The following is a 12,019-nucleotide window of genomic DNA, read 5'->3' as shown; positions in this document are numbered from 1 at the left end:
GAAGTCAGCCAACCGTTCATAATGGGATTCCATTGCACAGCACCATAAACAAAACCTCCAAAGCTGAATACATTAAAACTGTTGAAGTTAATGAAAGAATTCAGCCATCTGATCAAGCTTTAAAGCAGTGGAACATATGTCTGAGCAGTCAGTCAAAGAGCTCACCCATCAGTTCAAACTTTAAAGCAATGGAACACCTGTCAGGGCACAACTGACACAGTCAAATCTGAATACCTCTATTATTCAATGCAGAAGAGCACTTTATTGATTGGATAATGTACTCTAATGCATCTGAAGACTTTTCTACTTTCACTGAGTTGGTCAACTTAATGGTCACTTACCTTTTAAAAACAAAGCCCTATAATCAATCACTACATTAAAGACATATTTAACGTATACAGGATTACATTATAACATGTGAAATTTTCAACACCTTTTGAACTTACCTGTCAAAAGATTTCTGACTCCAGACTAGGAGGACCCCCGTGGTTCACGAAACCTCTGAGCTGGTGTGAACCACATCACCTGCAGAAATCGACTTGACTCGGGGGTTGATGAAGTGCCCACCCTCATAATGGAGCCTGCTGTGCATGGGCTTGTGACCCGCCCCATCTCTCATGCCACTCAAACTCATCAGTGGCGGGAATGGGGGCAGGAGTTCCACAGGTGGGACCTGCCCGCCTCTTTTTCCATCTGCCAGATGTGGGTCTGCCCTGTAAGGGAATGGGAAAATTTGGCCTCCTAATTCAGTTAAGTTTTGCATGGTTATGGAAAAGAAGAAAGGTAGACCAAGAATAAAAGTTTTAAATTGGGGAAGGCCAATTTGACTAAGCTGAGATGTAATTTGGAAAAAGTGGACAGGAAACAGTTTCTTGAAGGGAAATCAGTATCAGAGCAGCAGGAGGCATTCAAGGAGGGACTAGAGGGAGTTCAAAAAAATTATGTTCCCACAAAGAAAAAAAGCTTGACGCCCAAATCTAGACCTCCATCTGAGGTAGAATGATAAAGGGAAGCTATGTCAGGTACTGAGGGCTCAGTACTGTAGAAAGCCAAGAGGAGTATAGAAAGTGCATTGGTGAAATTAAAAAGGAAATTGGGAAAGCAGAGAGGGAGCATGAAAAAATATTGATGAATAAAATCAAGGGAAAAGCAAAGATAAAAGTTGTTTGAAGGTTTTCATGGTGAAAGTAGTAACATTGAGTAAGACAATTTTACGGTTGCACCTTGTATAAGTCCTCGTAAATTTGCTCTGAAAGAGCAGTTGTCACCTTAAGAGTTCCTTAACAAAACTGATAGGCTTCAACATTTCGAGCTGCATAATCCGCCCGTCAAATAGAGGGGTGACTGGAATAGGTGACAGGCGGAATACACTGCTCCACATTTTATACTGCTCCATGATTATGTTTGCAGAACACCTTCGCTCAGTCCACAAGCATGACCTAGACCTTCCTATCGCTTGCCATTTAAACACACCATCCTGCTCTCATGCCTACATGCCCATCCTTGACCTGCTGCAATGTTCCAGTGAAGCCCAGCGCAAACTGGAGGAACAGCACATCATCTTCCGATTAGGCACTTTACAGCCTTCCGGACTTAACATTGAGTTCAACAACTTCAGACCATTAACTCTCTCCTCCATCTTGACTCCTGTTTTAATCCAATTTTTAATTAATGGATTTATTTTTTATTGACTTTTTAAAATTTATTTTTATTCGTTTATTTATGTTCATTTTTTAAATCCTTTTTTCCCCCAACCTCCCCTCCCTCCACAGGGCCATCTGTCACTTGTTTCTATGTTGTGCGTTCACAGAGCGCTGACTCTTGTTCTGCTAGTAACACCTTCTGCTATCTACCTTTGTGTCACTATCAGGACCTTCTTTACTCTTTACCACTACCATTAACACTCACTTTGTCTTGTGTCCATGACATCTTTGTCAATCTCTCCTTAGCTGTCACCTATCCCCGACCTTCTGTCTTGTTCCACCTGTTCCACCCCCTCTTAAACAGTATAAAATCCATCACATTTCTACTTCTCTTCAGCTCTAAAGAAGTCAAATGGACTTGAAACGTTAACTCTGTTTCTCTCTCCATAGATGCCGCCAGACCTGCTGAGTTTTTTTCTCCAATAATTTATATAGATTTTTCTTTTTCCGTCTATTTCCATTATTTTTAAATGTATTTCCATCCATTGTTTTATCTCTACCTTTTAGCCTATTTCGATTCCTTCACCCCACCCCACCCCCACTAGGGATATCTGTACTTTGCTTGTCCTGCTTTCTACCCTTAATTAGCACATTCCTTAGATAATATCACCACCTTCAACACCTCTTTGTCCTTTTGTCTATGACATCTTTTGGCTATCTCCACCTATCACTGGCCCTCAGAGGATCCAGCTCTACTTGTCCCACCCCCCCTTAAACCAGCTTATATTTCACCTCTCTTCTATTTTTACTTAGTTCTGTTGAAGAGTCATACGGACTCAAAACGTTAACTGTATTCCTCTCCGCAGATGCTGCCAGACCTGCTGAGTTTTTCCAGGTATTTTTATTTTTGTTTTGAGTTTTTCCAGCGTTTGCTGTTTTTATTTCCGATTTCCAGCAGCTGCAGTATTTTGCTTTTATCATAGATTGAAAATAATTGGCAGAAGGATTAGAGGAGAATTAAAAGGGAATGTTTTCATCCAGATGGTGGTGGAGGCCTGGAGCTCACTGCCTGAAAGGGTGGTGGAGATAGAAGCCCACATCACATTTAAAAACAAAATTTGGATATGCACTTGCATACAGACCAAGGGCTGGAATGTGGGACTCGGCTAGATAGCTCTTTCTTGACCGGCACAGACACAATTTTTAAAAATTATTCTTTCATGGGACATGGACATTGCTGGCAAGGCCAGCATTTGTTGCCCATTTCTAATTGACTTTGATAAGGAGATAGTGAGCTGCCTTCTTGAATAACAGCAGTCCATGTAGGGTAGGTATTCCCATGGTGCTGTTCGGAAAGAAGTTCCTGGATTTTCATCCAGTGATAGTGAAGGAACAGTGATTTGTTTCCAAGTCAGGATGTTTCATGGCTTGGAGAGGAACTTGCAGGTCGTGGTGTTCCTAGGCACCTGCTGCCCTTGTCCTTCTAGGTGGTAGAGAACATAAGAAATAGGAACAGGAGTAGACCATTTGACCCCTCAAGCCTGCTCCACCATTCAATAAGATCATGGTTAATCTTCTTGTGTTTCGGTTCCACATTCCCATCTAACCCCAATAACCTTAGATTCCCTTGCCTAACAAGAATCTACCTCTGCCTTAAAAAATATTCAATGACCCCGCCTCCACCACCTTCTGAGGCAGAGAATTCCAAAGTTGCACAACCCTCTGAGAGAAAAAATTTCTCCTCATCTCTGTCCTAAAAGGGCGACCCCTAATTTTAAAACAGTGCCCCCTACTTCTGGACTCAACCACAAGAGAAAACATCCTTTCGACGTTGACCTTGTCAAGGCCATTCAGGATCTTGTATACTTCAATCAAATCACCCCTCACTCTTCTAAACTCCAATGAGAACAAGCCCAGTCTGTCCAACCTTTCCTCATAAGACAACCCACTCATTCCAGGCATCAATCTAGTAAACCTCCTTTGAACCGCCTCCAATGCATTTACATCCTTCCTTAAGTAAGGAGCCCAAAACTTCATACAGTATTCGAGGTGCAGTCTCACCAATGCCCTGTATAACTGAAGCATAACATCCTTACTTTTATGTTCAATCCCCCTTGTAATAAAGGATAGCATTCCATTAGCCGCCTTAATTACTTGCTGTACCTGCATACTAACTTTTTGTGACTCGTACTAGAACACCTAGATCCCTCTGCACCTCAGAATTATGCAGCCGTTCTCCATTTGAGTAACACTCTGCTTTTTTGTTCTTCCTGCCAAAGTGAACAACTTCACATTTTCCCACATTAAACTCCATTTGCCAGATCTTTGCCCACTCACTCAACCTATCTACATCCATCTGCAACCTCATGTCCTTTTCACAACATACTTTCCTACCTATCTTTGTGTCATCTGCAAATGTAGCTACCATGTCTTCACTCCCCTCATCTAAGTCATTGATGTAAATCGTAAAAAGTTGAGGCCCCAGTACAGACCCCTGTGGGACTCCACTCGGCACATCCTGGCAATCAGGAAAAGACCCATGTATGCGTACTCTCTGCTTTCTGCCAGCCAGCCAATCTTCAATCCATGCTAATATGTTACCTACTACACCATGCACTTTTATTTTCCATAATAATCTTTGATGTGGCACTTTATCAAATGCCTTCTGGAAATCCAAGTACATTATGTCTACAGGCTCCCCTTTATCCATTGTGCACGTTATTCCTTAAAAAAAAAACGCCAATAAATTGGTTAAACATACTTTTCCTTTTACAAAACCATGCTGACTCTTCCCAATTACTTTGCGCTCTTCTAAGTGCCCAGCTATAACCTCCTGAATGATTCTAATAACTTCCCCATGACAGACATCAAGCTAACTGGCCTATAGATTCCTGATTTCTGCCTCCCTCCCTTCTTGAATAGAGGGGTTATATTTGCTACTTTCCAATCTGATGGAACCTTTCCAGAATCTAGCAAATTTTAGAAAATTAACACCAGCGCATTGACTACCTCATTAGCCAGCTCTTTTAAGACCCTAGGATGTAGTCCATCGGGACCCGGAGACTTGCTAACCTGCAGCTCCATCAATTTACTCAGTACCATTCACCAAGTTCCTTTCTCCTGTTCACCTCCTGATTTGAATCTATTACTGGAATGTTTCTTGCATCCTCTATAGTGAACACAGAAGCAAAATATTTGTTCATTTCTTCCACCATTTCCTTATTATCTATTACTAACTCCCCACTATCACTCTTTAGAGGGCCAATATTCACTTTACTTACTCTTTTCCTTTATAAATACCTGTAAAAACTCTTGCTATCCGTTTTTACATTTCTAGCTAGCTTCCTTTCATACTCTAATTTATTTCTCTTGATTAACCTTTCAGTCATTCTCTGCCGTTCTTTATATTCTGTCCAATCATCTGTCCTGCCACTCATCTTTGTGGAGTTGTATGCGTTTTCCTTAAATTTGACGCTTTCCTTAACATCTTTAGTTAACTACGCATGGTGGGTCCTTCCCTTAGAATTTTTCTTTATAGTAGGAATGTACTTATTCTGAATAGTCTGAAATATGCCCTTAAATGTTTGCCACTGCTTCTCTATTGAGTTGTCCTCTAGCCTAGTTTCCGAGTTCACTTCAGCTAGCTCAGTTTTCATCCCCACATAGTTGTCCTTATTTAAGTTTAAGATACTAGTCTTAGACCCGCTCTTTTCCCTTTCAAACTAGATGTAAGATTCAATCATATTGTGGTCGGTGCTACCTAACGGTGCCTTTACTCTGAGGTCATTAATTAATCCTGTCACATTACACAATACCAAGTCTAATATAATTTGCTGTCTGGTTGGATCCAGAACATGCTGCTCTAAGAAACTATCTTGAAAGCATTCTAAGAACTCCTCACTCAGGCTACTACTGCCAATCTGATTTTTCCAGTGTATGTGTAGATTAAAGTCACCCATGATTATTGCCATTCCTTTATTACAAGCAACAATATTTTCTCATGAGTACTTTGTCCTACACCATGGCTACTGTTAGGGGGCCTGTAGATCACTCCCACTAATGACTTTTTTCTCCTACTATGCCTCATCTCCACCCAAACCTGATTCTATATCCTGATCTCCTGAACCAAGGTCATCTCTAACTATTGCACCAATGCTCTCTTTGATTAACAGTGCTACCCCTCCGCCTTTACCTTGCTTCCTATTCTTCTTGAATGTCATGTACCCTTCAATATTAAGGACCCAATCTTTGTCTTCCTGCAGCCACATCTCCATAATTGCTATCAGATCATATTTATTTACTCCAATGTGGGCCATCAATTCATTTACTTTGTTATGAATGCTATGTGCATTCAGATAGAGAGCCTTCAGTTTTGACTTTTTCGTTACCTTTGTAATATCTAGTCTTGATTGTTGATGTATTCCTAGGATTTTTCTCTCTGTCCCTTCCTGCCATTCTCTGACCCTCATTTCTCATATTACTATTTTGCTCTGCTGCCTTGACTCTACACCTTGAATTGCTACCTCTACCCAAGCTTGATCCCTCACCCCTCTTGTTTAGTTTAAAACTCTCTCTACTTCCCTAGTTATCTGATTTATGAGGACACTCATCACAGTACGGTTCAGATGTAAACTGTCCCAATGGTACAGCCCCCATTTTCCCCAGTACTGATGTCAGCGCACCACAAACCGGAACCCACTTCTCCCACACCAGCCTTTGAGCCACGCATTCATCTCTCTAATCTTATACAGATTGTTTCCTTCTGTGCTATAAGTTTTATATTTCTATGACTAACCTCTATTCTGGAATAGTATTATTAATCCCAGTCAGATTCAAAATACTGTTATATGACGGTAATGATAAAAGCTATCCAACTAGCCTCACTCCACTGTTATTTCCCCATAGCTCAGCAAATATTTCCTTTTCAAGTACATACAGAGGGAGACGGTGACGTCGTGGTAATGTCACTGAACTAGTAAGCCAGAGGCCCAGGCTAATGCTTGGGGACAAGAGTTTAAATCCTATCACGGCAGCTGGTGGAATTTAAACTAAATTAGTTATCAGGAATTGAAAAGGTAGCCTGAGCAATGGTGACCATGAACCCATTGTCGATTGTCATAAAAAAACCCATCTGGTTCACCAGTGCCCTTTAGGGAGGGAAATCTGCTGCCCTTACCTGGTCTGGCCTACATGTGACTCCAGACCCACAGCAATGTGGTTGAATCTTAACAACCCTCTGAAATGGTGTGGCAAGCCAGATGGTTGAAGGGCAATCGGGGATGGGCAACAAATGCTGGCCTTTCCAGAGACACCCACATCCCAAAGAGAGAAAAAATAAATTTTTTAAAAGTTCAATTCCTTTTTCAAAGTCACTTTTGAATCTGCTTCCATCACGTTTTCAGGCAGTCCATTCCAGATCCTCAAAACTCGCAGCATAAAAATAATTCTTCTCATCTTTCCCCTAGTGCTTCCGTCACATATTGTAAGTCTGTGCATTCTGGTTACTGATCTCTCTGCCAGTTCAATTCTATCAAACCCCTTTGCGTTTTGAGTACCTACTAAGTTTTCCCTTAACCTTCTATTTAAGGAAGACAATCCCAGTTCTCTTGGGCAGAATCTTGTGCTCTCGTTATTGGGGAGCATGGAGGTGGCAAGGGCATGTAATTCGGTGGGATGGTGGCTTATCTGAACAACCCTGCCTTCCGGCCACTGCCAGAATTAAGTTCTGGATGAAAAGACCCACGGTCAACCTTTCCTCCCCATTGCCTGTTGAGGTCCTTAAGTGGCCAATTAGTGACCACTTAAAGGCCTCATTCTTCCATCACTGGTATTAATCCAGCTGCAAGTGGGCCTGTCACTATGTGGCATGCACAACAGGTAAAACTGTGTGGCCAGCTTGTCACCTCTGGGGTACGGGGGGGGGTGGAAGAATCAAAGGCAGTCAGTGCCTGAGCAATGGACTCAACATCATTTGGGGGGTGGTGGGACGGACTGGGAGCCACCTTGCTGCCGAGCCCCCTACACCTCTACCCCTGCAACACACACCCTTCAAAAGCACACCCATCCCCCTTATATTACTTACCTGTGGTCTGGGATGCTCTGCGATCCTGGGACACTGGCAGGTGTCCTTCTTGCAGCTAGGGCCTCCCCACTGATGCTGCTGAGCACAAGAGCTGCCAGCCAAACTGAGGCCGGCAGCTCTCAGTAGATGAGTCTTCTGCCCACGAGGTCTTGATTCCAGGGGAAAGCCCATTGCTGGCCTTGCCACTGCCTGATTGGCTTGAGGTTCAGAGGGCCTTCCCGAAAAGAGGCAGTGCAGGTCTCTCCCCTGCTCTCCAGCCAGCATGCAAGACCCACCCAGGCCAATTATTTCCCAGTTTTTACCGTTTTTTTTTTTCTTTCTGGGCCCCAACACCTCAACAAGATTCCGCCCATCGTCTCTTTATCCCCCTCAAGTTACACACTATCGTGACTTGTACATAAATCACTATTCTTTACAAGCCACTCGGTCAAAATCCTGGACTTCCTTACTTAACAACTGTGATGAGAGTTCCTTCACTGCATGCACTGCTGTGGTTCAAGAAAGTGGCTCACTATGTTTTTAAGGATAATTCGGGCAGTAAATGCTGGCCTTGGCATCGACACCCACATCCTGTGATTGAGTAAAAAGTAATGTGAACTCACTCACCCGAGTACCATTCTGGTAAACCTTCTTTGAATCTTTCCAAGGCCTCGTTATGTTTCCAACTTAGGCTCCCAACAGAAAGTACAAACTGTCGAAACTAGCCCTTATCTCACAATCCTAAATGTTAACTTCACCCAAATATTAAAAACCCTTTCTCTTTTTTTTTTAAATTAGGGAATCTCAACCAGCCTCTACTTTATTGACCATCAGCAGCAGGAGAATATGATCAAGGAAGGAAAAAGCTTTCACAATGCACATGAAGCTCTGTTCGTGAAGGCCCTTTGCAATTATCTCATCCAGCAAGAATATGAACCATCGCAGATAACGATTCTTACCACCTACTCAGGACAGTTGCTTTACTTAAGGAAGATAATGCCAAAAAATCAATTTAATGGTGTTCAGGTCTGTGTGGTGGACAAATACCAAGGGGAAGAGAATGACATAGTGATTCTGTCACTCGTTCGAAGCAATCCACAGGGTGTGGTAGGGTTTCTGCGGATACCAAACCGTGTCTGTGTAGCTCTGTCTCGGGCAAGGAAAGGCTTCTACTGCATAGGCAACATGAGTATGTTGTCAAGCAAAGTCCCGCTGTGGAGGGAAATAGTTGGCTGGCTACGCAGCAGTGGCAATATAGGTCCCGCACTGAGATTGCGCTGCCAAAACCATCTGAGAAACGACACTTTGGTGTCGACTGCTGACGATTTTAGACGGGCTCCTGAGGGAGGGTGCTCCCTGCCTTGTAACATCCGACTGAAATGTGGCCATGCATGTGCCTCTCTTTGCCATCCTTCTGACCTGGAGCATGAGCAGTATAAATGTCTCAAACCCTGTCAGGTCCTCTGCGAGCAGGGACACAGATGTCCTAACCTTTGCTCTGACCCGTGCAACAAGTGTAACTTCAAGGTGACCAAAGTTATCCCTCAGTGCGGCCATGAGCAACAGGTGTCCTGCTCCGTTCCACTGGAAACGTTCATCTGCCAGGAAACCTGCAGCAAAAACATTGGCTGTGGCCACCAGTGCAAGAGGCGCTGCGGGGAGTCCTGCACCAAGAAGTGCCCCGCAAAGGTCAAGGTCACGTTGAGGTGTGGTCACGAGAGGCAGGTGCTGTGCCACTTGCAGAAGGACACCGAGTTTACCAGTGGAACCTTGCTGTGCCACCAGACATGCAGGGTGCAGCTGGCGTGTGGCCATTCCTGCCAGGCCACCTGCAACGAGTGCGCTGGCGGGCGACTCCATGTACCCTGCAGCTCTCCGTGTGGGCGGACATTGATCTGCTCTCACGTGTGCGGCAAGAACTGTTCCACAGAGTGCCCTCCTTGCGGCAGGGCCTGTGAGAACCACTGCCCGCATGGCAAGTGCCCAAAGGCGTGTGGCGAGCTGTGCGTGCCCTGCGTGAAGCCCTGCGGATGGGCCTGTCCACATTCCCGGTGCACGAGGCTGTGCCATGAGCCTTGCAACCGGAGGCCCTGTGATAGGCCGTGCAACCAAAAGCTTCAGTGCGGGCACCCGTGTATTGGCCTGTGCGGGGAGCCATGCCCCAGCAAGTGCCGTGCGTGCGATGATGCTGAAGTCACTGAGATATTCTTTGGAGGGGAAGATGAACCTAATACCAGGTTTATCCAGCTGGAAGACTGCCATCACATCTTTGCAGTGTGCGCATTTGATGACTGGATGCAGCAGCCTGAAGGTGATGGGTCTGAGGCAAAGCTCAGCCTTTGCCCCAAGTGCTCAACACCAATTCGAAGGAATGTGCGCTATGGGAACATCATCAAGAGCACTCTGGCTAAAATAGAGACAGCCAAAGCAAAGATCTTGGGAGATAAAGAGGAGCTGAAAAGCAGGAAGAAAAGTCTCGAGCAATTTCTGGACGCGAAGAAGGCATTGTTCGACTGTTATCTGACAAAAGCCCTGGACCTGCAGCTCGAGCTGCAAGAGCCAAACACAAATTTGCACAAGTTGGCCATCATCAGACATAAGATCAGCCTCCTTTCCAAAATTGCTGAATTGAAATCCAAAGGAAATGAGCTACTGGAAGAACAGAGAGCAAAGATCCAGGATGAAATGGATTTGCAGGTAAACTGGATCATGAAAAGCAGAGTTCAGTTCACTGATCAAGACCTTGCAAGCATTGAACGAGAAATATCAAAGTTAACCCATCTAAATGACATATACTTAATTCAGAACTCGGTGCAAAAGCAAAGGAAACTGTTTGATCTAACATCGCAGTTCACAATCGGAGAGCTTCTGCAAGAACTTGAAGGTGGGAAAGCAAAGTACGAGGAGAAATGGTTGCAAGAAAATGTCGATAGATTGAAAAAGAAATATCCCTTAACAGGAGGAAAGTGTTAAGCCTACTGAGACTTGTTGCTGTAAAACTGACGCATTTAATGCATTTGGTGATTGATCAGCAAGTGCGTAAAATATGATTTTGGAATTAGCAGAAAAAAATTAGCATCTTTACAAAGGCAACCAGGATAGCTTCAGAAATGACTAACGTGCTATAAAATTACTCAGGATTTATGCTTCAACTAAATTGCTAATGGTTTGGGTTGTAAATTAAAATGCTGCAACCATGTCATACACAGTCACCACTAGCTATGTCAGAGTGTGTATATAACGACTAAGTGCTGGGTTTAAGCAATGATCCAGCTTCTCTTTCCTGTTGCACCCCCTAAAACCCAGCCCCCGCCGCCCCCAATAATACAGGTAAATATTGATAGTGTGGCACTCAGCCTTACAGAGCGGGAAGCTGGAGTTCGCAGATTCAGCTGATGAGCATTGGTAAGGCAGTATGCCTCTTCAGTGAGTGGAGGAGAGGAATTAGCCTTGGTGAGAATAGGAGGAAGGGCTGTGGCAGTAAGTGCCAGCAGGTTGAATGCAAAGGATGGACAACTGTGAAATTGCACTATGGCATGATCTTCTGGGTAACAGCTAGAAAGGGAGGAAGCAGAGAACGATTTGAGTCTGCACCATCTGCTTCTGTGGGATAATACATCATGTCTGTCTGAGATTCTAGGAGCAAATAGAAGCTCTTTGTGATATTCTTAATACAAGGAAATAATCCCAAGTGCAGTTTATTTTAATAGTAATATAGGCCTCAATGTTTGGCATAAAATGGTCATTGTAAGAGCAGTTTTCAGTCACAGTGTCGTACTAGAGTATCCTTTCCTGTGTAGATTCCTGACGTGAAATTGTTATCACATTGCATCTGTTGTTACAAAGTATGTCTTTTTTTTTAAAATCCCTGTTTGACAGCAAGAACATTTGAGATTTATACGTCGAAATATAACAAGCCTGCATGCCATGCTTCTTGGTAATATTATAACCTTTATTTTTTTTGGCTGTATCATTTTTCTTTAAAAGAATCCTGTTGCATCACTTTGAAGTAAAATCATAAATGCTATCTTGTATGCTTTAGGGCTAGCTCATTTATCTTGTAATTATGGATTAAAATAAAAATCTTGAACCAAACTTTGCATCCTGCATTTTGTTTTCAAACTAGCTTGTACAATGTTATGGTTTAGTCATGGGTTTAGGCACAATAAATTTAGGTTTATCCACTCCAAAGTGACTATAAAGCACTTTTGGCGAGTTAGAGAAGTCATAAAATAATGGATGAATACAACCCAAATAAGCTCACTGCTTTATATTTTGGATCCCTGAACTACTTCAGAGATGATGGCATGAGTTC

At 43.4% G+C, this 12,019-nt stretch overlaps 1 protein-coding gene across 1 annotated transcript in view; it reads left to right on the top strand.

The window, feature by feature from the left end:
• Positions 1-11,799, top strand: part of LOC144679102 (NFX1-type zinc finger-containing protein 1-like) — a 47,134-nt gene extending 35,335 nt beyond the window's left edge. Inside the window, exon 13 of the mRNA XM_078539404.1 lies at positions 8,503-11,799. Coding sequence (XP_078395530.1) covers positions 8,503-10,677 — 2,175 coding nt within the window. The 3' untranslated portion in view covers positions 10,678-11,799. The remainder of the gene's footprint in view (positions 1-8,502) is intronic.
• Positions 11,800-12,019: the final 220 nt, after the last annotated feature.

This window comes from Cetorhinus maximus, chromosome 3 (assembly GCF_964194155.1).
Source record: "Cetorhinus maximus chromosome 3, sCetMax3.hap1.1, whole genome shotgun sequence".
Taxonomy (NCBI): Eukaryota; Metazoa; Chordata; class Chondrichthyes; order Lamniformes; family Cetorhinidae; genus Cetorhinus; species Cetorhinus maximus.
This window is presented reverse-complemented; position numbering and strand designations above follow the sequence as displayed.